This window comes from Eubalaena glacialis, chromosome 2 (assembly GCF_028564815.1).
Source record: "Eubalaena glacialis isolate mEubGla1 chromosome 2, mEubGla1.1.hap2.+ XY, whole genome shotgun sequence".
Lineage (NCBI taxonomy): Eukaryota > Metazoa > Chordata > Mammalia > Artiodactyla > Balaenidae > Eubalaena > Eubalaena glacialis.
Window position 1 is genome coordinate 101,940,847 of NC_083717.1, and position 27,441 is coordinate 101,968,287.

The window sequence follows — 27,441 nt, forward strand, 5'->3', positions numbered from 1 at the left end:
TTGCCCCATCCTGATTACACTCCAGAGCTCCCTGTAGGGTCAGGTTGGGGCCAGCACTTCTCCTGAAAACATATCCCTGCCTGGCTTCTTCCCCTTCCCTGTCCAGCTTCCTCACTCCCTAATAGCTTTCTCAGGGAAGCCCTTCCTTAGTAAATCATTTGCACTCAAATTTTCATCCCAAAGTTCACTTCTGGGAACCTGACCAAAGATAGAAGAATATCAAATAACTTTAAACATGTATCCCACTACTGGCCAATAATACCTAAGTGTTCAAATACATTAACATTTTAAATAAATCCTATAATTTCTTATAAATGGTATCATTATGTTGTATTTTGTTAATATCCATTGAACATGTTATGTAAGCATATAAAGTACACACCAATTTTATAATCTTGTCTTGGTACTTCTTTCTTTCCTTTTTAATCTACTGTTTCAAGAAGCAGAAGTGGAGTGTGGCATCTGGGAGGGTCTGCATTCCACGTTCAAATATAATTTTTGCACCTTTGGATCTTTATCAAATGGTCATCATCACTTTTCTAATAGCTTTTACTGGTTTTCTGATTAAAAACCTTGATGCTGTGGAAACTCCTAAGCATTAAATCCAGGCAGTTGGCTCTCACACTTTTGGCCGAAGAGCATTGAAGAGGCAAAAGGCTATTGTCCCACATACCTTTCATCCCCCAACCCCTTCTTTGTCTTGTCGTGAAAAATATGACGCAGTGACAATAAAGAACTAGAGAGGAACAACAGGAATTGTTTACTTACTTTTAGGGGAGGAATATTATACTGTTCCTATGATTTTATATTCCAAAATACTGCCCTATACATTTTTCAAAAAATGAGTAATTTTATCACTTGCCTTGATAATATATTGTTAGTTATTTAAATAGAATATATTAATAGGCAACACATTTCAGTAAAGCATAAGCAAATTTCAGAGGCATTATAAATTGACTTTAGTAATAGATTACTAGTGACAAAAATTGAACCTCAACTTGGATATTAAAGTCAAGTTATAGGAAAAGTGTAAATTAATATATTAAAGAGTTAACACTACGTGCAGTTAGGTTAACCAAACTCACAACAAACTTAATTGATATCAGTGGTGCCAAGCAAAGCTAGTTTATAATTAAGAAGCAGGAATAACAGCTCTTAAAAACCATGACTTCCTGGGAATGGTGCTATTAACATCCCTCTCCCAAAAGTGGGAATTTCAATTATCTTCAAGTGTGCATGAGCAGGAACTTTACAATGTTGCACGTAGAAATGATGAATAATCCTTCTTGGTAAACTTAAATAATGTGCTAATTTTAATTTACAAATTCTAAACATTAGTAGCCTCTAACATCTTACTTGGTAGATTCCTATTAGGTAAACCTTAGCTGTATGTAAAAATAAAAACCTATAAAATTGCAAGTTATTTTCCCATGATAACTGGAGAAACGACTTGTGTGTTTGTGTCATGTAATGACCCATCAGGAATATCCTTAAGGTCCATCAGTGGGCCATGGATCATGTTTGGAGAATCACTGGTCTAGACTTTTCAAATATAATCTGTCACAAATGCATCTTAGTCATAAACATTTGGTTGCGAAGAACGGGAACCCACCTGTATTAATTTCCTAGGGCTGCCTCAACAAAGTGCCACAAACTAGCTAAAAACAGCAGAATTTTATTCTCTCACAGTTCTGGAGGCTAGAAGTCTGAAAATAATGAGTTGACAGGACCATGCTTCCTCAGAATGCTCTAGGGAAGAATCCCTTGCCAGTTTCTGGTGGCCCTGGATGTTCCTTGGCTTGTAGCAATGTAACTCCAGTTTGTTCCTCTGTCTCCACGTGGCTGTCTTCTCCTTGCGTGTCTTTCTGTGTCCTTTCCTCTTCTTTTAAGGACACCAGTCATTAGATTTAGGGCCCGTCCTCATCCAATATGACCTCATATTAACTAATTACATTTGCAAAGACTCTATTTCCAAATAAAGTCACATTCTGAGTTCCGGGTGGACATGAAATTTGGGGGAACGCTATTCAACCCTTACAAGCTTACTCAAGTAAAAAGATGTTTTAAAGTTCAGATTGTCACAGAACCAAGGAAAAGATGAACTGTCAGGCTTCATAAAGCACAGGAACCAGGCAGATCCATGGCTCTGAGTGGCAGAAGTTCATGATCATCAGTCTATGTTCCACCATATACTTGACACAGCTATGGAAGGAGCATATTTCCCATAAAATACAGAAAATGTAATAAAAATCTGCTTCTGTAGGGTTACCACTTGACCCAGTTTCATGGAGTCATTTCTGTTATCTGGGAAGGGAATATGATTGGCTCAGCTTGGGTCTGGTGCTCACCTTTGACCCAATCAGGTATGGCCAGGTCTTGCAGTGGTGGGGAGGTGATGGTGAGGTCATAGTGGATGAGGGCAGGTGTAGATTCTGTGATAAGTAGCTTAATCAGGGAAGGCATTTTGACCCACATGTCAATATTAAGCCCCTAGAACGGTGCTTGGTACAAAGTAGATGCTCAAAAAATACTATTGACTATACAAGAAATAATGGTTTGATATTCCTCAAATAACACTGTTAAATAGTGTTTCTACATTTTTAAAGCTCTTTAACACAATCTTATTTCATCCTTTTTACAATCCTGCAAAGCAGTTATTATCACTCCTATTTTCAAATAAGATTTTGCTCCACAGAAGGATTAAATAAATTGTGGACAAAAGCTAGTAGGTAGGAGAGCTGGAACTTGAACTCAGATCTTCTTTAAGTTCAGTGCTTTTTTGAGGATAGCAGTCCTTATTACAGGATGGCATTGCTTTGACCTGATAGCTCTGACACCAAAGAGAAGGTAGGAAAAGGAAGGAATGAGGGCTTAGCTGCACCTTTATAAATGATCTGAATGGGAAGGACCACATCTCAACAACAGGCATTTCCCCTTGAAATGTAAATGAGTCTGGTAGAGATAGCCCCTCCCAGCTCACAGATGTGTCAAAAATGCAGAATAAACATTGACCCAACATTCTACAAATAATCTTTCCAGCATTCAACGTCTTTGGCAGTTTTTCTCTCTTTTTCCGCATTTGTCTTTATTACCTCAGGATGCCTCTGTGTGCTTGTGTTTCTCTGGATGTAAGTTCATTCCTTGTGCGTTACCATACCTTACCTCTGTAGCATGCCTTTCCCATCTCTCCAGGCTTCAAGCTCTTCTATTGGCTATCTTGTCCCAGCCTACTTCTCCAGTCTTACCTCTAAATACAAGAATCCTTTACTTTTGCTCATCTGCCCCTCATATTGCAATCACTCTTGCTAATCAACCTGCCTGTTGACTCTTCCTCTTCTTCCAGGAACTTTCCCTGAGAGATCCTTCCTTACGTGTTCACTTTTCCCCAGAATTATTACTATCTACTCATATTGCATGTAGTAAACTACTTTTTTGTGTGTTATCATTTCTCTTTTTATGTAAGCATCTTGCACCTCAGAGTGTGGGTGCCTCGCTGGCAGGGGTCCTGCCTCTCACTTTATATATCAAGCACCTAGACCAGGAATTAAACACGATAGGCAGTCAAGAAAATTTCATTGATTATAATATGTCCACAACTCCACTCAAATCCATTTTTAAAAACGGTAAGGGGCTCTGATTTATTTTTTATTTTGATTTATTCTATTTTTTTTTTGTGACTTTGGTGCTTAAGTCTCACTTATATTTTATATATAGTGATGAGCTCTGGATTTAGAGATAAAGGGGCTGGGTTCAAAATTCTGTCTCTGTCTCACATTAACTGTGTAACCTTGGACACTTTATTATTATTATTATTATTATTTTCATCAGTTTCTTACACTGTAAAATAGGATCCTAATACCTGTACTAGCCCCTCACAGGGTTGTTGTGAGGAAAAGTGAGCTAGTGTCTGTGAAAAAACTTACCAACGTCTAAAGCACTATGTAAGGGATTATAAACACTGTCTCCTCATGTGCTTTCCTGCCTTAACATCTTTTTTTTTTTTTTCTTTCATCTCTCTAATAAACAGTCGTTTGTGGGCAGGGATCATTTAGCATTCTTGCTGTAGCATTTCATCTTAACCCTTAGCACAGGACACTACACGCAGCTTGCTGATGGGCTGCAGTGAGATGTGGAAAGCCCATAAGCCCAATTCTCACTAACAGACACCTTGGCTCAGATTTCAACAACTGCCATTTACCTGAATGCCTTTTATTTGCTTTTTCTGGCACAAAGAGCTTTCATTTTATTTGTTCGTTCATTCATTTACTCCTTTATCAAGTTTGTTTTGAGTGCCTACCAGGGGCCACAAAGCAAAGTAAGTGCCTTAAGATATTGACGTTGGACTGAGTGAAACATTCACACAGCAACTAGTTCTATAGTAGATAACAAGGATTATAATAAGATATGTACACTGTGTCCAAAGGGGGGAAGATCATTTCTACCAAGGGAGGGAGGTGTGTGTCATGAAAGGCTTCAGAGGAGGTGCTCATCTATCTTGAAGACTGAGTAGCTGGGGAAGTTAAGTGGGGCAATCAATACAGGTGAAAGGAATAGCTTGAGCAAAACAAAAGCACTCTGGGAACCACGGGCAGCTGGGTCAGAGATTTCACTCATCTGTTGCTATGGATTGAGTACCTAATGTGTGCCAGACCCTTATGCTTAGTGGATGGGGTCATAGGGGTCAGTGTAGGGGTGGGATGGTGAGGTAGCAAATGAAAGCTAGCCAGATTGTGAACAACCTTTAACAACCCTTTTACTCCATACTAGTATATATGGGAAAGGGTTAAAAGGATCTGTGAACCTACTACTACCAACTCCTTGATATTCACTGGAACCATTTTACCCCAGGAAGGTAGATACAATAATTGGCTTTACCGCAGACTGGGCAGCTCTGTCCTAAAGGACAGGTTAACATACACCAGAGTGACAGGAACATTCGCACTCGAGGAAATTCAAGTAGTGAATAAACATGTAGAGAATGTGCCATCTCATCAGTAATTAAAGAAACACTTTCAAACAAGGCGGGACCTAGTAAGCAAGAAGACAAAGTGAAACGACCTCTAAGGCTGTTAAGGTGATGGGGAAGCAGGCACCTTAGAGAATCAGAAGGGCAAATACAAAAACCTCCAAGGTGGGTTCGTTGGGGAAAGTGAGGGATTCTGTGTGCTGCAGCTGAGAACTGGGATTTTGGAGTGGAGAGCGCAGGGGGCACGAGTCACTGCAATAGGGGGTGAGGGGAGGGGCAAGGAGTTCGGGCAAAACCGGTTCATTCTAGGAAAGGGCAGGAGGCCAGGTGCTTGGGCGTCTCTATGCAACCGATAGGCCCGCCCCCTCTAGAGTCAACCCTTTCGTAATTGGCTCATGGATCCACCAATGGGCACACAGGAGGAACTTCCCGCCACCTCTGGCGCCCGCTTTTAAACAGCCGTAGAGTATTTGCAACTGCAGGCGGACTTCTCAACCTAGCTTGAGAAAGGCGGAGACTTCCGCCTCTACGCCCTGCCCCAAGCCGGCATGGCCCCGCCCACCAGGCCCGCTTCTAACCAGCGATTGAAGGAGTCGGCTGCTCCTCAATGGCCTCGGGGCTCCGTGGGTTCAGTTGTGACTAGGAAGGAGCTAGCGGGTTAGAGCCCGGGTGAGGGGTTTGCTAGAAGTTGGCTTTCGGCGGGAGCTAGGGTGTCTCCGCGGTGACAGCGTCCGTGGCCTCTGGTGAGTTTCGCTTCTTGGCTGGGCTTGTGGCTGGGATAGGAGGAGGTGCGGGGTCCTTGGGATTCTGGCTGAGGTTTCCCGGAGGACTGACCCGTCCCCTCCCCAAATCCCGCGGTGGTGGACTGCTTGCAGGTGGCGGGGCTCCGCCTTTGACTTTGAAGTCTCATCCAGACCCCAAGATCCTACTTAGAAGTGACGTCTGGGAAGCCCTCCTCGCCTCCTCCAGGCTGCTAGGGTAGCGCTGAGACCCGACCCTGGGGACCCCCGCCGTGGTCACCCTGGCGCCGTGCCAGGCTCACAGTGGGTGCTCTGTACTCGTGTGTTGACCGAGTGCATGTGACGCTGGCAGCCCAAGCCAGCAGCCCCAGGCCTCCTGGGCTCCGTGCAGCTTGGGTCTCGAAGTACCTGTTTGCTGTGCCATAGTCGACGCCTAACGGAGTTCCTTGGTAAGGCTTTGGGTTTATCTTCATTCAACCTGTGGTTGCCTACTTGCTGCATCCTCTGGGCACCCTGAATGTATTTGTCCAAGCTACTGTCACTAGCACTGATCACAGATTATTGTCATCCTTTGTTTTTATGTGTGTTTCTTTCCCTTCACCAAATCTGATGAACTTTGTAATCTTGAACAGTGCTTGGCAAGTAATTGTTGAATGAATAAATAGGCTTCCTAAGCCTGGTATTGCAAGTCTGAAACAGGCTAGTGTGCTCTGGCTATTTCCATTCTAGAAAGGAAGCTAACATGTAAGCAAGTAAGTAGAATTTCCTAACTCTCAGGGCACTTAAAGACCCTTTTGTGGCACTTAACCTTTTCTATCTTACAGTCATGAACTTGAGTGTGATTTAAGCTGAATTTCGCCATATCCTTCACAATGCATGACAATTTATATGCACCTCCTAGATGTGAATGCACTCAACTAAATGAGAGGCTGAAATTGAAGCTATAAGAAAAGTATAAGAAATATAGCCTGAAAGTGCCAAAGAATGACTAATTTCATGGGGGGAGGGCATCTTGAAGAAAGTGGCATTTTCATCCCAGTAATGATTGCAGTATTTGAAGGAAAGTTTCCCACACACTGCATATTCACTTTTTCTCAGATATACTGAATGCTGTTTATTCCTTTAACCTCTTTTGTAGCTGGCAGACTTCTATTCATGAGTAACATGTCATGATAAAAACAAAACTAAGATGTATTGATTGGTACACAGTGCTAAGCGCTTCATGTACATTAATCTTGTGAATCCTCGTAACCAATCTTTGACGTAGGTACTGTTTTTTACCCCCATTTTATTAATGAGTAAATGGAAACAGTTGTGCAAGTTTGCATAGCTGTTAAGCAGGAGAGCCAGAACTGAGTCCAGGTTGTCTGAATGAGTGCCCTCATTCTTAACCACTTAACAGCCATATTGTGTCCTTTAAGATCTATTTCTAAAGTCTTTCTGTGAAACTTCTTTCAGCCTTTTCTTCTTAGCATAATTAATTTGTACTTTGTACTTTCCTCTATTACAGAATGTATTACAAGGTATCATTTAACTATTAATTCATATCATTGTTTCCCTAAGGGACTGTAAGCTTCCCATGGCTGGTAGCATGTCTTAGATACATCTAGGCTATAACCTGGCCCACAGTAGGTGCTCAGTAAAATCTTTATTGAAATAATGAATCTGTATAGAGCAACATGAATGTATTATATTCATTCAACAAATATTGGTTGTGTGCAAAGTGTGGGGGAGATACATTTTAATTCTGCCCCCAGAGTGCTTATAGGCTATTAGATGAGGCAAAAACAATGCTACTTTTGCTTTCTAATGTTTTGTCCAATTAAACACACATTGGTCTTTCTCATTGCAAGGAGGGCAAAGAAAACATAACCAGGGACAACAAAATGAGTAATGAGTGGGACATATGACAGAACATAGCCTTGTAAATAGGTTCAGAAAAAGTTATCTATCTAGGAAGAAAGTATTAACCATCTTGCTATTAAAAAAAAAGCATACTGTACACTTATTCTGCATCTTGATTTTTTAAATAGTCAATATATAGAGAGATATTTCATTATTTTTATTAGTGACACAGTATTGCCAAATTTATTCAAAAGTACTTTTACTAGGGCAAATGTTCTTTTTCAATATTATTAATATTGATAGTTCTCAAGATGGTTTTCCCAATTCATACTTTCATCAGCAATTCATGAGGATGCCTGTTTCCTATAAAATAGCCACCGCTAGGGCTTCCCTGGTGGCTAAGTGGTTAAGAATCCGGCTGCCAATGCAGGAGACACGGGGTCGACCCCTGGTCCGGGAAGATCCCACACGTCGCGGAGCAACTAAGCCCCTGTGCCACAACTACTGAGCCTGCGCTCTAGAGCCCACGAGCCACAACTACTGAGCCTGTGTGCCACAACTACTGAAGCCCATGTGCCTAGAACCCGTGCTCCGCAACAAAAGAAGCCACAGCAATAAGCCCGCGCACCATAACGAAGAGTAGCCCCTGCTCGCTGCAACTAGAGAAAAGCCCACGTGCAGCAGCAAAGACCCAATGCAGCCAAAAATAAATAAAATAAATTAATTAAAAAAAAAATAGCCACCACTAGCTGTTATCATGGATTTTTTTTTAATTTAGTGGTTGAAAATCATATTTCATTGTTTAAATGGCACTTTGAATTCTTTGTGAGATTAAGCATGTTTTCAAGTTCGTTGAGCATTTGCATTTCTTTTTTTTTTAATGAAATGTATCAGTTGCCCATTTTAAATTAAGTTGTCTTTTTCTCATTTCTTTGTGAGAATTGTATATTGGGACTTTCTCTTGCGTTTTGCAAGTCTCTTTCTCATTATTATTTTACCCTTTGATGATATTTTCTTTTTATACATAATATTTGACTTGCTAATGATGGTTTTTGCCATATACAGTTTCTTTTTGTATGTGTGTATGTTTAAGTTTCCGTCAAGTTTTTCCTTTATGGCTTCTGGGTTTATTATCTTGCTGGTTTTTTTTTTTTTTTAATTTAAGCAGCCTCTTTTATTGTTCTGAATATTATAGTAAAGTCTCTGATAGCAGTAATCAGTAGTGATTAATAAGCAGAAGAAAAGCATTAGCTTTTTAAAAAAATTTTAGTTAAATACTAATTACCTTTTTAGTCTCTTTGTTTTTTAAGCCACAGTAAGTTTATCAAATTTCCCTTAATGCCTAAAATAATTTCTTATGATCTCTGGTAGTTTGCACTTTTCAGAAGGAAAGCTAATTTGTACCTTTTCCTCCCAGTGGAGAGAGATTTTGTTCTTTCAGATATTTTCAGATTTCTTCTTTAATGACACGGTTTGGATTTAAAATGCCATTCAAAACAAAGATATAGTTTTGTCTTTTACATTTTCTTCACTTAAAAATGAAAATAGGGAATTCCCTGGCGGTCCAGTGGTTAAGACTCTGCACTTTCACTGCTAAGGGCCTGGCTTCAATCCCTGGTCTGGGAACTAAGATCCTGCGTGCTGTGCAGCCAAAAAAAGAAAAAAAGAGAAAACTAGACTTTATTAAAAAAAATGAAAATACCTTGTAGAATTCATTATTTTCTATCTGAGAAAAAGTAGTTCTTTATTTAAAATAACTATTTAGCAATAAGCTCTTGTAAATCTTAATGTTCTTTTTCAGTATTCAACAGGAATTGATGGCAGATTGGTGAAGTGTTGGGGAAAAAAAAACCGTCCCTCCTTTTACTTAATAAAAGGGAAATTAACCCAAATTCCCTATTCTGGCTTTAACTATAAAATTCAGGGAAAGGTGGAAAATACCATAAGAATTAGAATCAGGAAAGATTATTTCTGCCTGGAGAATTCAGGGATGTCTTTAAGGTCCAGCTTAACTGCATTTCTTTTAAGGAGCCAGCATTTACATGGGCTTGTATTTTCATAATCTATAGATTCTATAGACTTGATGTTCACCTGAAGTAGTGAAAAAACCCTAGAGACATGAGCTTGTGTTACTGTTTTTCCCTCACCATTTCAGCTACATTGTAGGCTCTTTACCATATTCAGGTATCCATCTTATGCTGGTATACAAGAGGTTGCTTGTAGCTGCTGGGTGGAGACAAGGTTTAAAGTCCCCAAGTCTCTATATTTTACCTCTCAGTGAAGGAGTGCGTGTGTCCCTTCCTCCATGTAGCCCTGGCACAAGAACAGAAAGGAGGAGGTCTGGTCTAAGAAGCAGAGGCTGGAAGGGTTTAGTTGATGTGAGGAGTCTGAATTCATAGAATTGAAAGGGATGGGTTGGGTGTAGGGACCAGAGAGGGGAGGGTTAAAGAAGGTGGACTGCAAATTAGAGTTTGGCTGAGAAACAGTCCTTGTAAAAAAAACTAAAACTTATGGGGATTTTCAGCATCGAAATTCATATTTGTGTTAATCTGTAATACCATAGTTCATATATTATAATGTGCACATTTTCTTTTCACTTTTGTTTTTTTTGCCGCTCCGTGTGGCTTGCAGGATCTTAATTCCCCAACCAGGGATTGAACCCAGGTCACGGCAGTGAAAGCGCCAAGTTCTAACCACTGGACCGCCCGGGAGCTCCCTTCTTTTCACATTTTAACATCTACAAAGAGGCTGCATTTTAAAGTTAATGATGTGTCATGATTTAATTGGCCACATCTTTTTCTTAGTGGTACAGACGGAACTGTGTCATACCATCAAGGGCACCTTAGAGCTGATGAAGTGGAATATCTTTTGCTATAGAGCTATTGGCTTACATAAAAGTTTGTGATCTTAGTCCTCTACTGTCAACACGAGGGAGCTAAGTTCTTTATGGTAAAATATGTTTGGATTGCCAGGTCTATGCTTCTCATTTCACTTCCAGTTTAATGACATTTTAGAGCCTGAAAAGTGAGTGTATGATCTGTGGCCCAGCCTCACATCAAAGTGCATTTCATTGGCATGCACAAGAGTGGACTGAATAGAGGACAGCATTAGGCCGTGTAATTGATGATGCTTGCCTACTTTTTTGTCAGGATTGTTCAGAGTTTTGAAATTCTGGGTAGTTTCTGTGTAGTGTCACGATCCCTAAGTATAATTCAAATCATCAGCAGTCTTTTGACCGTAAGTACTTGAAACCCCATTTCCTGCTGCTGCTTCTGCCACAGCAGTGACCATTCTCCAGGGAAGTCTTGCTGCTGCTTTGGGACAGTGTCATAGCTTCACATCCTTCATTTCTGTTTTTCCTGAGTATTTTTTGCTAGAACTTGATTTTATCAAGCTTAAGAGCAGGACATTTAACACATATACATATATATATTTTTTTAAATTTATTTTTGGCTGCGTTGGGTCTTCATTACTGTGTGCGGGCTTTCTCTAGTTGCAGCGAGCGGGAGCTACTCTTCGTTGTGGTGCGCGGGCTTCTCATTGTGATGGCTTCTCTTGTTGCGGAGCACGGGCTTCAGTAGTTGTGGCACGCAGGCTCAGTAGTTGTGGCTTGTGGGCTCTAGAGCACAGGCTCAGTAGTTGTGGCGCATGGGCTTAGTTGTTTAGCAGCATGTGGGATCTTCCTGGACCAGGGCTTGAACTTGTGTCCCCTGCATTGGCAGGCAGATTCTTAACCACTGCACCACCAGGAACGTCCTAACACATATTTTTGTTGTGTGCTCTGTGGAGTTTACTGGATTGTAAATGTTTTTTGGGGAGCAATCATTAACTCAGGATTTAGTGGCTCTCTTTCTGAAAAACACGACATTTGGATTTGTGATATTCAGAAGATGAAGCAAGTTGTGGAGGATGCTACCTGTGCCATCTTTAATACATCAAATTAGAAACTTTGAGCGTATTCTTAAAATTAGTATGTTTTGGCATATTTCTGGTTCATTATTATTATCTTATTTTTGTGTGTGGACAAAAATCTTACTGTTTGAGTTATTCTTTCCAGACGACTAGAAAGGTCTAGTTGTAGGTTTATTAGCTTTGGGCATTTTTTCATTTTCATGAATTTCTGTCATAACAGCTATTTTCTGTGAATCATGATTAATTTGTAAGAACTCTCTTTATAGTTGGAATACTAACCATTTGTCATACATGAGTTACATATATCTTCTCCCCAGCTGCTCCTGTCTTTTTGTGTATGGCATCTCTTATGTAGTTTGGTCTGGGGAGATTTTCTGGGCTATTTAGAAACCAAACATCTTTCTGTTCCCACAGGAGGACCATGTCACTAGACTTCGGCAGTGTGGCACTGCAGACGCAAAATGAAGACGAAGAATATGACAAAGAAGACTATGAAAGGGAGAAAGAGGTAAGTTATTCAGAAAAAGAATTCTAAACCCAATCTTAAACAATTTTATATCCTGACCAAAATTACATTATTTTGTGTCATTTTGAAGGATTATGGTTCTTTTTTTTTTGTTGTTTTTTCCCCAAGTCCCAAAACTTGATCAGCATTTGGACTTTTGAAAGGTAGATGAGTGGAATGCTTCCTTCTTTTGGACAAGAATGAACCATAACTGTGTACGATGCCCTAGAAAGATGGTTAGGTTGCTGAAGCGCTTTTGATTTAGGAGGTAGCGGTCGGTCTTGGGGCAGAGGCCTACTTGCGTGGGCGAGCCCAGCAGGTTCCCTTGCTTCGGGTAGCCTGCGTCCACGTGGAGGCCGCCGGTGAGCAAGCACACAAGCGAGTAAAGCAATCTGTGTGAGGGCTGATTTAGCACTGACAGATAACAGGGAGACAGGGTAGAGTGATATTAAGGCAACCAGCCAGGAACTGGTGAGGGAAGGCCTCTCGGAGGAGGAAATGTTTGAGCTGAGCCTTGACTCATGAGAAAGGAGCAGCCGCACAGAAGCCCGGGAAGGATGCCCTAGGCTCGGACACAACCAGCGTAAAGCCTGGAAGTAGGCAGCAGACCCTGCATATCTGTGAAACAGCCAGAAGGCTGTGGTATTGGGACTGTGTGAGCAAGGGGTGAGTGGTGGAGGCGGGGAAGAGGTGGTCTGGGCCCGGTCACGGCGTGTCAAGGGAGGGTGTTTGTATTTTATCCTAGGGGCAGTGGGAAGCCAGTGGAGGATTTTAAGCAGGGAAGTGATATCTGACAGTATATTTATTTGAAAGATCTTCCTGAATGCTGTGTTGTGCGACGAGATTACAGGAGAAAAGGAGTAAGAGGAGGAGATCATATTATTTGTGTGTGTGTGTGTGTGTGTGTGTGTGTGTGTGTGTAAGTAACGAAATCCTTGGCCCAGTAGTAATAGTAGCAGCTGGTGGGAATCAACTTGCTTGTTATGATTGTTTTTAGTTTGAGTCAGATTTCTTGATTGACTGCAATAACAGGCTTCTTTTGTACTGAATGTTGCTATGACCCATTTTTTTTTTACAGGTGTTTTTTAAATTTTTTATTGAAATATAGTTGACTTACAATGTTGTGTTCATTTCAGTTGTACAGCAAAGTGATTCAGTTATATATATATATTCTTTTTTAGATTCTTTTCCATTATAGGTTATTACAAGATATTGAGTATAGTTCCCTGTGTTATACAGTAGGTCCTTGTTGGTTATCGATTTTATATAGTAGTGTGTATGTGTTAATCCCAAACTCCTAATTTATCCCTCCCCCCTTTCCCCTTTGGTAACCATAAGTTTGTTTTCTTTCTTTCTTTCTTTCTTTTCTTTCTTTTCTTTCTTTTCTATTTTTAGGCCAATTCTGGGTGACTTCTTGTTTCCCCCCCCCCCCCACACACACTGTATTTTACTTTTACAAGAGATAAATAGATTGACACCAAGCATTGTAAATGGATGACCACAACAAAAGCAACAATGATTGCAATTACAAAACACAAAACACACTCATACTATGTCATAATATTGACATTCAGTCCAGTAATCCTCCACTGTAACAGCTCCTTTACTTTGCAGTGAAAATTGATTTGTATATTTTTTGCCTCTGAGTCCTTGTGGGATTTTTTTTTTTTATTCAAACAGAAAGTCACAAAAATTATAATCATCCTCATCAGTTCACTCAGTCCCATGTAATTAATTTTTTTTTTCATCTTGGTCTTTTGTTAGCACTTTTATGAGTTCATCAGTTTTCCATTAGAGTTCTGAAAATGCTTATTCATTCAGTTCAGCAGTATAGTCAGTTACCAGAAACCTGTACTTGTCAGAGTCTTTTCCATGAATTCCTTGAAGATGAAACCCTTTTATAGGAACATATTTGCAAAAGCATCAGAGTACAGCCAGAACTGTCTGAAAATGACAAAAGACTAAAAAATGACCACGGTTAAAGATTTGATGAAAGTTCATAATAATGCAATGGACAAAGAAATTTAGTTATTTCTGAGATATACATTTTAAAGTAATAACTAGGATTATGACTTATAACATTATACCAGAACATATAAGATTTTTAGAAGTTTCATGTAATGTCTGAAACATTTATATTAACGTATTTCCATACAAATAACCCAAAGAAAGTTTAGTATTAGTTGTTTTTTTTGTTTGTTTGTTTTTTTATACTGCAGGTTCTTATTAGTCATCAATTTTATACACATCAGTGTATACATGTCAATCCCAATCGCCCAATTCAGCACACCACCACCTCCACCCCACTGTGGTTTTCCCCCCTTGGTGTCCTTACGTTTGTTCTCTAAATCTGTGTCTCAACTCCTGCCCTGCAAACCGGTTCATCTGTACCATTTTTCTACGTTCCACATACATGCGTTAATATACGATATTTGTTTTTCTCTTTCTGACTTACTTCACTCTGTATGACAGTCCTTAGGTCCATCCACGTCTCAACAAATGACTCAATTTCATTCCTTTTTATGGCTGAGTAATATTCCACTGTATATATGTACCACAACTTCTTTATCCATTCGTCTGTCGATGGGCATTTAGGTTGCTTCCATGAACTGGCTATTGTAAATAGTGTTGCAATGAACATTGGGGTGCATGTGTCTTTTTGAATTATGGTTTTCTCTGGGTATATGCCCAGTAGTGGGATTGCTGGATCATATGGAAATTCTATTTTTAGTTTTTTAAGGAACCTCCATACTGTTCTCCATAGTGGCTGTATCAATTTACATTCCCACCCACAGTGCAAGAGGGTTCCCTTTTCTCCGCACCCTCTCCAGCAATTGTTGTTTGTAGATTTTCTGATGATGCCCATTCTAACTGGTGTGAGATGATACCTCATTGTAGTTTTGATTTGCATTTCTCTAATAATTAGTGATGTTGAGCAGCTTTTCATGTGCTTCTTGGCCATCTGTATGTCTTCTTTGGAGAAATGTCTATTTAGGTCTTCTGGCCATTTTTGGATTGGGTTGTTTGTTTCTTTAATATTGAGCTGCATGAGCTGTTTATATATTTTGGAGATTAATCCTTTGTCCGTTGATTCATTTGCAAATATGTTCTCCCATTCTGAGGGATCTCTTTTTGTCTTGTTTATGGTTTCCTTTGCTGTACAAAAACTTTGAAGTTTCATTAGGTCCCATTTGTTTATTCTTGTTTTTATTTCCATTACTCTAGGAGGTGGATCAAAAAAGATCTTGCTGTGATTTATGTCAAAGAGTGTTCTTCCTATGTTTTCCTCTAAGAGTTTTATAGTGTCCGGTCTTACATTTAGGTCTCCAATCCATTTTGAGTTTATTTTTGTGTATGGTGTTAGGGAGTGTTCTAATTTCATTCTTTTACGTGTAACTGTCCAGTTTTCCCAGCACCACTTATTGAAGAGACTGTCTTTTCTCCATTGTATATCTTTGCCTCCTTTGTCATAGATTAGTTGACCATAGGTGTGTGGGTTTGTCTCTGGGCTTTCTATCTTGTTCCATTGATCTATGTTTCTGTTTTTGTGCCAGAACCATATTGTCTTGATTACTGTAGCTTTGTAGTATATTCTGAAGTCAGGGAGTCTGATTCCTCCAGCTCCGTTTTTTTCCCTCAAGACTTCTTTGGCTATTCGGGGTCTTTTGTGTCTCCATACAAATTTTAAAATGATTTGTTCTAGTTCTGTAAAAAATGCCATTGGTAATTTGATAGGGATTGCATTGAATCTGTAGATTGCTTTGGGGAGTATAGTCATTTTCACAATATTGATTCTTCCAATCCAAGAACATGGTATATCTCTCCATCTGTTGGTATCATCTTTAATTTCTTTCATCAGTGTCTTATAGTTTTCTGCATACAGGTCTTTTGTCTCCTTAGGTAGGTTTATTCCTAGGTATTTTATTCTTTTTGTTGCAGTGGTAAATAGGAGTGTTTCCATAATTTCTCTTTCAGATTTTTCATCATTAGTGTATAGGAATGCAAGAGATTTCTGTGCATTAATTTCGTATCCTGTAACTTTACCAAATTCATTGATTAGCTCTAGTAGTTTTCTGGTGGCGTTTTTAGGATTCTCTCTGTATAGTATCATGTCATCTGCAAACAGTGACAGTTTTACTTCTTGTTTTCCTATTTGTATTCCTTTTATTTCTTTTTCTTCTCTGATTGCCGTGACTAGGACTTCCAAAACTATGTTGAATAATAGTTGTGAGAGTGGACATCCTTGTCTTGTTCCTGATCTTAGAGGAAATGCTTTCAGTTTTTCACCATTGAGAATGATGTTTGCTGTGGGTTTGTCATATATGGCCTTTATTATGTTGAGGTAGGTTCCCTCTATGTCCACTTTCTGGAGAGTTTTTATCATAAATGGGTGTTGAATTTTGTCAAAAGCTTTTTCTGCATCTATTGAGATGATCATATGGTTTTTATTCTTCAATTTGTTAATATGGTGTATCACATTGATTGATTTGCATATATTGAAGAATACTTGCATCCCTGGGATAAATTCCACTTGATCGTGGTGTATGATCCTTTTAATGTGTTGTTGGATTCTGTTTGCTAGTATTTTGTTGAGGATTTTTGCATCTATATTCGTCAGTGATATTGGTCTGTAATTTTCTTTTTTTTATAGTATCTTTGTCTGGTTTTGGTATCAGGGTGATGGTGGCCTCATAGAATGAGTTTGGGAGTTTTCCTTCCTCTGCAATTTTTTGGAAGAGTTTGAGAAGGATGGGTGTTAGCTCTTCTCTAAATGTTTGATAGAATTCACCTGTGAAGCCATCTGGTCCTGGGCTCTTGTTTGTTGGAAGATTTTTAATCACAGTTTCAATTTCAGTGCTTGTGATTGGTCTGTATATATTTTCTATTTCTTCCTGGTTCAGTCTTGGAAGGTTATACCTTTCTAAGAATTTGTCCATTTCTTCCAGGTTGTCCATTTTATTAGCATAGAGTTGCTTGTAGTAGTCTCTTAGGATGCTTTATATTTCTGCAGTGTCTGTTGTAACTTCTCCTCTTTCATTTCCAATTTTATTGATTTGAGTCCTCTCCCTCTTTTTCTTGATGAGTCTGGCTAATGGTTTATCAATTTTGTTTATCTTCTCAAAGAACCAGCTTTTAGTTTTATTGATCTTTGCTATTGTTTTCTTTGTTTCTATTTCATTTATTTCTGCTCTGATCTTTATGATTTCTTTCCTTCTGCTAACTTTGGGTTTTGTTTGTTCTTCTTTCTCTAATTCCTTTAGGTGTAAGGTTAGATTGTTTACTTGAGATTTTTTTGTTTCTTGAGGTGGGCTTGTATAGCTATAAACTTCTCTCTTAGAACTGCTTTTGCTGCATCCCATAGGTTTTGGGTCATCCTGTTTTCGTTGTCATTTGTCTCTAGGTATTTTTTGATTTCCTCTTTGATTTCTTCAGTGATCTCTTGGTTATTTAGTAACGTATTGTTTTGCCTCCATGTGTTTGTGTTTTTTACGGTTTTTTTTCCTGTAATTGATTTCTAATCTCATAGCGTTGTGGTCAGAAAAGATGCTTGATATGATTTCAATTTTCTTAAATTTACTGAGGCTTGATTTGTGACCCAAGATGTGATCTATCCTGGAGAATGTTCTGTGCGCACTTGAGAAGGAAGTGTAATCTGCTGTTTTTGGATGGAATGTCCTATAAATATCAATTAAATCTATCTGGTCTATTGTGTCATTTAAAGCTTCTGTTTCCTTACGTATTTTCATTTTGGGTGATCTGTCCATTGGTGTAAGTGAGCTGTTAAAGTCCCCCACTATTATTGTGTTACTGCCGATTTCCTCTTTTATAGCTGTTAGCAGTTGCCTTATGTATTGAGGTGCTCCTATGTTGGGTGCATATATATTTATAATTGTTATATCTTCTTCTTGGATTGATCCCTTGATCATTATGTAGTGTCCTTCCTTGTCTCTTGTAACATTCTTTATTTTAAAGTCTATTTTATCTGATATGAGTATAGCTACTCCAGCTTTCTTTTGATTTCCATTTGCATGGACTATCTTTTTCCATCCCCTCACTTTCAGTCTGTATGTGTCCCTAGGTCTGAAGTGGGTCTCTTGTCGACAGCATATGTATGGGTCTTGTTTTTGTATCCATTCAGCAAGCCTGTGTCTTTTGGCTGGAGCATTTAATCCATTCACCTTTAAGGTAATTATTGATATGTATGTTCCTGTGACCATTTTCTTAATTGTGTTAGATTTGTTTTTGTAGGTCCTTTTCTTCTCTTGTGTTTCCCACTTAGAGAAGTTCCTTTAGCATTTGTTGTAGAGCTGGTTTGGTGGTGCTGAATTCTCTTACCTTTCGCTTGTCTGTAAAGCTTTTGATTTCTCCATCGAATCTGAATGAGATCCTTGCCGGGTACAGTAATCTTGGTTGTAGGTTCTTCCCTTTCATCACTTTAAGTATATCATGCCACTCCCTTCTGGCTTGTAGAGTTTCTGTTGAGAAATCAGCTGTTAACCTTTGGGAGTTCCCTTGTATGTTATTTGTCGTTTTTCCCTTTCTGCTTTCAATAATTTTTCTTTGTCTTTAATTTTTGCCAATTTGATTACTATGTGTCTCGGCGTGTTTCTCCTTGGGTTTATCCTGTTTGGGTCTCTCTGTGCTTCCTGGACTTGGGTGGCTATTTCCTTTCCCATGTTAGGGAAGTTTTCGACTATAATCTCTTCAAATATTTTCTCTGGTCCTTTCTCTCTCTCCTCTCCTTCTGGGGCCCCTATAATGTGAATGTTGTTGCATTTAATGTTGTCCCAGAGGTCTCTTAGGCTGTCTTCATTTCTTCTCATTCTTTTTTCTTTAGTCTGTTCCGCAGCAGTGAATTCCACCATTCTGTCTTCCAGGTCCCTTATCCGTTTTCTGCCTCAGTTATTCTGCTATTGATTCCTTCTAGTGTAGTTTTCATTTCAGTTATTGTATTGTTCATCTCTGTTTGTTTGTTCTTTAATTTTTCTAGGTCTTTGTTAAACATTTCTTGCATCTTCTAGATCTTTGCCTCCTTTCTTTTTCTGAGGTCCTTGATCATCTTCACTATCATTATTCTGAATTCTTTTTCTGGAAGGTTGCCTATCTCCACTTCATTTAGTTGTTTTTCTGGGGTTTTATCTTGTTCCTTCATCTGGTATATAGCCCTCTGCCCTTTCATCTTATCTATCTTTCTGTGAATGTGGTTTTTGTTCCACAGGCTGCAGGATTGTAGTTCTTCTTGCTTCTGCTGTCTGCCCTCTGGTGGATGAGGCTATCTAAGAGGCTTGATGGGAGGGACTGGTGGTGGGTAGAGCTGACTGTTGCTGTGGTGTGCAGAGCTCAGTAAAAGTTTAATCCACTTGACTGTTGATGGGTGGGGCTGGGTTCCCTCCCTGTTGGTTGTTTGGCCTGAGGCAACCCAACACTGGAGCCTACCTGGGCTCTTTGGTGGGGCTAATGACAGACTCTGGGAGGGGTCACGCCAAGGAGTACTTCCCAGAACTTCTGCTGCCAGTGTCCTTTTCCCCATGGTGAAACAGAGCCACCCCCCCCTCTGCAGGAGGCCCTCCAACACTAGTAGGTAGGTCTGGTTCAGTCTCCCCCGGGGTCACTGCTCCTTCCCCTAGGTCCCGATGCGCACACTACTTTGTGTGTGCCCTCCAAGAGTGGAGTCTCTGTTTCCCCCTGTCCTGTCGAAGTCCTGCAATCAATTCCCACTAGGCTTCAAAGTCTGATTCTCTAGGAATTTCTCCTCCCGTTGCCGGACCCCCAGGTTGGGAAGCCTGACGTGGGGCTCAGAACCTTCACTCCAGTGAGTGGATTTCTGTGGTATAAGTGTTCTCCAGTCTGTGAGTCACCCACCCACCAGTTATGGGATTTGATTTTAGTGTGATTGTGCCCCTCCTACCGTCTCATTGTGGCTTCTTCTTTGTCTTTGGATGTGGGGTATCTTTTTTGGTGAGTTCCAGTGTCTTCATGCCGTTGTTTGTCCAGCAGCTAGTTGTGATTTTGGTGTTCCCGCAAGAGGGAGTGAGAGCACGTCCTTCTACTCCGCCATCTTGGTTCCTCCTCCCATAAGTTTGTTTTCTATGTCCATGAGTCTATTTCTGTTTTGTAAATAAGTTCCTTTGTATCATTTTTCTAGATTCCACATATAAGTGATGTCATGATATTTGTCTTTCTCTGTCTGACTTACTTCACTTAGTATGATAATCTCTAGGTCCATCCATGTTGTTGCAAATGGCATTATTTCATTCTTTTTTATGGCTGAGGAATATTCCATTGTGTACGTACATCACATCTTTATCCATTCATCTGTCGATGCACACTTAGTTTGCTTCCATCATATGATCCATTTTCTAATATGTAAAGTAATTCTTTTTAAGAGTCACCATGGACCATTTGTATTAATAGGAAGCGAAGAATAGGGTCAGTTGCCCACGTGGCTGACAGTAGAGTTAGGGTAGAGACAAAAAGCTGGCATCTGAGTGGATTTTGTCCATAGACATGTATTGTTTGGTTGCACAGTGTTTTTAAAAAATTGAATCTATATTTAAAGATTAGAAAATTTCATATAGTAATCCAGAGTTCTGACCTGTCTTGAAACATCATAAGCCCGGGCCACATGTGGCGTGTGTCTGCACATGGCAGCAAGTGGGCTGGAGCTGGGCAGTCTCTCTCCCGTCCCAGCTGGCCACAGTCCCTACCACCCCCCCTACCCCCCCCACCCCCACATGGGCTTGTGCACTTGGACCTGCCAGCTTCACTCTTGTAAATTCTCTGCCAAGTCACTGAGGGCACTGGAGTTTGTGACCCTTTCCAGGGTTTCTGGATTTTGACAGGGGCCTTCACCAACAATTGTTGGTGGCAAGGGTGGGGGGTGAGGATTTTCTGTTACTTTGTGAACTCACAGCATGAGGTTTTCACGACCTTGATGGCTTTTGGGTAGTTCTCTGGAATTTAGCTACTGGGATTTTTAAGAGGATCAGTTTAAGTAGTTACTATAGTAGTTTTTAAAGAAGGAGAAAAAATAATCTGACAGGTGATTTTTTTCATTGGAAAAGATGGGTAGGGTATTAGAGAGAACGTACTGCCAGGTGTGTTGTGTGGTGAAAGTTTTAAAGGGGGTATTAGTTAAGGAGGCAGTAAATTCTAGATGATATAGAACAGGGGTCCCCAATCCCCAGGCTGCGGACTGGTACTGGTCCACGGCCTGTTAGGAACCGGGCCGCACAGCAGGAGGTGAGCAGTGGGCCAGCAGGTGAAGCTTCATCTGCCGTTCCCCATCGCTCCCCATCACCCACATTACCGCCTGAACCACTCCCCCGCCACCACCCGCTCCATGGAAAAATTGTCTTCCACAAAACCGGTCCCTGGTGCCAGAGCGGGCTGGGACTCGCTGCTATGGAAAATAGCCAGTGGGATCACTTCTTGGTAGATTATGTGCTGGGGTAGGGTACGGAATTTCCAGAGTAAAAGGTGCTCTTAAGAGGTGAAGTATCTAAGAATGAGTGTTTCTAGCAGAGTGGAAGAAGAGAATATTTAGCTAACTTGACTCTAATGTGATGATTATGGGTCATATTAATAAAAATTGTTTCATGTTAGTAAAAAGTACTTTTACCTTTTTAAAAAAAATTGCTACAAGGGGAGGAGTGAGATCAGAGGTTAGAGAGTTTCAGCAATAAAATTCAGAACTATTCATAAAAATTCAGCTGTATGTATATTTTGTCAATGCAAGTTAAAATAATAAATTGGCTGATCACACCTAAGTTCGTTTTCATATCCAGAAGCCTTTTCCACTTCCTCAATCTCCCTGACCCTACGATAACAGAATAGTTTACAGCCTTAAGTGGTTAAAGAAAAGAATGGTCTTTTCATGCCTGCCTGGTTGGTAGCTTTCGGATTGCCAGGTGGATTAGAGTGTTAGTAGTAGGCTAATACACATTGCTTTCTCTACTTAATGAATCGCTTTGTATTTAATTCATTTATGTAGGTGGAATGCTTGCATCACAGGATGTGCTGTAGAGCTGGCCAAGCAGGCCGTATCTGACTCATAGGCTACCCTGCTAAGGATTTGTGAGATCCCCTCTCTGTAAATGGCAGAATAAACCTGATTTTGACCGTCTAGTGTGAATGGCCAGTTGCTAATACAATATGCTTTACCAAACTGTTCGATTTGGATGCTTTGTGATCAGCTGGGGTGTTGTCCACACTTGCCCATAAGTCAGTGAATAAGCCATAGTCAAATTCCAACCTCCATGCCATCCTAATTAGCAGCTCTGCAGTGATGATCTGGACTTTTCCATTTCTATTCCCTCCATTGTTTGCACTGAAGAGTAAATGGAGAATGCATTTAATCTTCGGAAAGGGAAAGGATTTAGTAAAGTGATTCAATATTCAGAGGACATTTAGACCAGTGGAATCTCAAGCCACAGACCACTACAGATAGACCCATATTTTGAAAAAACCTCCAAGAATTTTGCAGAAAAGTAAGGCACTATAATCATTTCGAAATCGCTACAGTTCTAAATGGTCTATTGGTAAAAATTTGACCACTGTGTTCCAAGGCATAGCAAAGAAATGCATAACCCACAGCCTCACCCAGTGTTTCACCGGAAACTCCATCTCCTCCATAGTAAACAGAGCAGATTAGGGTGCAGGTGAGGAAGGCTGAGAATACCATGGAGATATAGTATCATAGTAATTAATATTCATATCACTCATTTTCCTCACAACTTCTTGGAGCACGTTACTTTGAGAACTGCTGATGTAGCAAGAAGGACAACTACTAAGTAGACCTCATCCAAAGTACTCTAGGCAAACTTTTACTTGTAAAGCTGGCCCAGAGAAGAGGACTTGAAAAGTTTTTTCATTAACTCATTCATAATGTAACAATATGATTTTGCAAGATATTTTTCACCTAAAGTTACTATACTTTGCAATTTCATCATTGAATATTACAGACATATAGTTGTTGTTGTCATTGCAGTTGCTGTAAGCTTCAAAGTTACTGGTAAAGCCACAGTTTAAGGTTGAGTATCACTTGGGATCTCATAGTTTGCTGGTGCGTACCTGTACTTTCTGCAGTGTCACCAGAAGTAGCTCTGGGGTTATTGCTTGGCTCTAGATAGTAAAATTATGTATGTAAGTATGTATTTTGGAGCTGGTGGTTTGGGGCAGAAGTACTTAGTAATCTGTGCTTATCAAGATAATACTTGCTGATGATCCTCCATTGAGTGACGATATTATTTGAAGCCTGGAAAATGATCTTGAGTAGAAAGGTAAGCGGTTTGAGTAGCAGATGGCAGACAGACACTTGCACCTGGGAATACTGATTTGAGTCCCTCTTAGTTTTTATATCAGTACTTCTCTAGTAGAATAATAAGCTCAATTGAGCTTGGAATCGTGTATTTTAGAGGTTAGGCTTTCCATTGCATAGCCTTTCTTCCACTTTTAACTGCCTTGTTTGATGTTACTTCTGGAAACATTTTTTTTTTTTTTTTTTAAACATCTTTATTGAAGTATAATTGCTTTACAATGGTGTGCTAGCTTCTGCTTTACAACAAAGTGAATCAGTTACACATATACATATGTTGCCATATCTCTTCCCTCTTGCATCTCCCTCCCTCCCACCCTCCCTATCCCACCCCTCTAGGTGGTCACAAAGCACCGAGCTGATCTCCCTGTGCTATGCGGCTGCTTCTCACTAGTTATCTATTTTACATTTGGTAGTGTATATATGTCCATGACACTCTCTCACCCTGTCACATCTCACCCCTCCCCCTCCCCATATCCTCAAGTCCATTCTCTAGTAGGTCTGTGTCTTTATTCCCATCTTGCCACTAGGTTCTTCATGACCTCTTTTTTTTTTTTTTTTTTTTCCCTTAGATTCCATATATATGTGTTAGCATACTGTATTTGTTTTTCTCTTTCTGACTTACTTCACTCTGTATGACAGACTCTAACTCCATCCACCTCATTACAAACACCTCCATTTCATTTCTTTTTATGGCTGAGTAATATTCCATTGTATATATGTGCCACATCTTCTTTATCCATTCATCCGATGATGGACACCTAGGTTGCTTCCATGTCCTGGCTATTGTAAACAGAGCTGCAATGAATATTTTGGTACATGACTCTTTCTGAATTATGGTTTTCTCAGGGTATATGCCCAGTAGTGGGATTGCTGGGTCATATGGTAGTTCTATTTTTAGTTTTTTAAGGAACCTCCATACTGTTCTCCATAGTGGCTGTATCAATTTACATTCCCACCAACAGTGCAAGAGTGTTCCCTTTTCTCCACACCCTCTCCAGCATTTATTGTTTCTAGATTTTTTGATGATGGCCATTCTGACCGGTGTGAGATGATACCTCATTGTAGTTTTGATTTGCATTTCTCTAATGATTAATGATGTTGAGCATTCTTTCATGTGTCTGTTGGCAATCTGTATCTCTTCTTTGGAGAAATGTCTATTTAGGTCTTCTGCCCATTTTTGGATTGGGTTGTTTGTTTTTTTGTTATTGAGCTGCATGAGCTGCTTGTAAATCTTGGAGATTAATCCTTTGTCCGTTGCTTCATTTGCAAATATTTTCTCCCATTCTGAGGGTTGTCTTTTGGTCTTGTTTATGGTTTCCTTTGCTGTGCAAAAGCTTTTAAGTTTCATTAGGTCCCATTTGTTTATTTGTGTTTTTATTTCCATTTCTCTAGGACCTGGGTCAAAAAGGATCTTGCTGTGACTTATGTCATACAGTGTTCTGCCTATGTTTTCCTCTAAGAGTTTGATAGTGTCTGGCCTTACACTTAGGTCTTTAATCCATTTTGAGTTTATTTTTGTGTATGGTGTTAGGGAGTGTTCTAATTTCATACTTTTACATGTACCTGTCCAATTTTCCCAGCACCACTTATTGAAGAGGCTGTCTTTTCTCCACTCTATATGCTTGCCTCCTTTATCAAAGATAAGGTGACCATATGTGCGTGGGCTTATCTCTGGGCTTTCTATCCTGTTCCATTGATCTATATTTCTGTTTTTGTGCCAGTACCAAACTGTCTTGATTACTGTAGCTTTGTAATATAGTCTGAAGTCAGGGAGCCTGATTCCTCCAGCTCCATTTTTCGTTCTCAAGATTGCTTTGGCTATTCGGGGTCTTTTGTGTTTCCATACAAATTGTGAAATTTTTTGTTCTAGTTCTGTGAAAAATGCCAGTGGTAGTTTGATAGGGATTGCATTGAATCTGTAGATTGCTTTGGGTAGCAGAGTCATTTTCACAATGTTGATTCTTCCAATCCAAGAACATGGTATATCTCTCCATCTATTTGTATCATCTTTAATTTCTTTCATCAGTGTCCTATAATTTTCTGCATACAGGTCTTTTGTCTCCTTAGGTAGGTTTATTCCTAGGTATTTTATTCTTTTTGTTGCAATGGTAAACGGGAGTGTTTTCTTAATTTCACTTTCAGATTTTTCATCATTAGTATACAGGAATGCAAGAGATTTCTGTGCATTAATTTTGTATCCTGCTACTTTACCAAATTCATTGATTAGCTCTAGTAGTTTTCTGGTAGCATCTTTTGGATTCTCTATGTATAGTATCATGTCATCTGCAAACAGTGACAGCTTTACTTCTTCTTTTCCGATTTGGATTCCTTTTATTTCTTTTTCGTCTCTGATTGCTGTGGCTAACACTTCCAAAACTATGTTGAATAATAGTGGTGAGAGTGGGCAACCTTGTCTTGTTCCTGATCTTAGTGGAAATGGTTTCAGTTTTTCACCATTGAGGACAATGTTGGCTGTGGGTTTGTCATATACGGCCTTTATTATGTTGAGGAAAGTTCCCTCTATGCCTACTTTCTGCAGGACTTTTATCATAAATGGGTGTTGAATTTTGTCGAAAGCTTTCTCTGCATCTATTGAGATGATCATATGGTTTTTCTCCTTCAATTTGTTAATATGATGTATCACGTTGATTGATTTGCGTATATTGAAGAATCCTTGCATTCCTGGAATAAACCCCACTTGATCATGGTGTATGATCCTTTTAATGTGCTGTTGGATTCTGTTTGCTAGTATTTTGTTGAGGATTTTTGCATCTATGTTCATCAGTGATATTGGCCTGTAGTTTTCTTTCTTTGTGACATCTTTGCCTGGTTTTGGTATCAGGGTGATGGTGGCCTCGTAGAATGAGTTGGGGAGTGTTCCTCCCTCTGCAATATTTTGGAAGAGTTTGAGAAGGATAGGTGTTAGCTCTTCTCTAAATGTTTGATAGAATTCGCCTGTGAAGCCATCTGGTCCTGGGCTTTTGTGTGTTGGAAGATTTTTAATCACAGTTTCAATTTCAGTGCTTGTGATTGGTCTGTTCATATTTTCTGTTTCTTCCTGGTTCAGTCTCGGCAGGTTGTGCATTTCTAAGAATCTGTCCATTTCTTCCAGGTTGTCCATTTTATTAGCATAGAGTTGCTTGTAGTAATCTCTTATGATCGTTTGTATTTCTGCAGTGTCAGTGGTTACTTCTCCTTTTTCATTTCTAATTCTATTAATTTGAGTCTTCTCCTTTTTTCTCTTGATGAGTCTGGCTAATGGTTTATCAATTTTGTTTATCTTCTCAAAGAACCAGCTTTTAGTTTCATTGATTTTTGCTATTGTTTCCTTCATTTCTTTTTCATTTATTTCTGATCTGATCTTTATGATTTCTTTCCTTCTGCTAGCTTTGGGGTTTTTTTGTTCTTCTTTCTCTAATTGCTTTAGGTGCAAGGTTAGGTTGTTTATTCGAGATGTTTCCTGTTTCTTGATGTAGGCTTGTATTGCTATAAACTTCCCTCTTAGAACTGCTTTTGCTGCATCCCATAGGTTTTGGATCGTCGTGTCTCCATTGTCATTTGTTTCTAGGTATTTTTTGATTTCCCCTTTGATTTCTTCAGTGATCACTTCGTTATTAAGTAGTGTATTGTGTAGCCTCCATGTGTTTGTATTTTTTACAGATCTTTTCCTGTAATTGATATCTAGTCTCATAGCGTTGTGGTCGGAAAAGATACTTGATACGATTTCAATTTTTTTAAATTTACCAAGGCTTGATTTGTGACCCAAGATATGATCTATCCTGGAGAATGTTCCATGAGCACTTGAGAAAAATGTGTATTCTGTTGTTTTTGGGTGGAATGTCCTATAAATATCAATTAAGTCCATCTTGTTTAATGTATCATTTAAAGCTTGTGTTTCCTTATTTATTTTCATTTTGGATGATCTGTCCATTGGTGAAAGTGGGGTGTTAAAGTCCCCTACTATGATTGTGTTACTGTCGATTTCCCCTTTTATGGCTGTTAGTATTTGCCTTATGTATTGAGGTGCTCCTATGTTGGGTGCATAAATATTTACAATTGTTATACCTTCCTCTTGGATCGATCCCTTGATCATTATATAGTGTCCGTCTTTGTCTCTTGTAATTGTCTTTATTTTAAAGTCTATTTTGTCTGA

General features: G+C 39.6%; 1 protein-coding gene across 1 annotated transcript in view; it reads left to right on the forward strand.

Annotated features, from left to right (window-relative positions):
- The first annotated feature begins 11,884 nt into the window (after positions 1–11,884).
- The window catches only part of CEP152 (centrosomal protein 152), a 98,803-nt gene continuing 83,246 nt past the window's right edge, over positions 11,885–27,441 (forward strand). The window contains exon 1 of the mRNA XM_061182159.1: positions 11,885–11,971. Within this exon, the coding sequence (XP_061038142.1) occupies positions 11,885–11,971 (87 nt within the window). The remainder of the gene's footprint in view (positions 11,972–27,441) is intronic.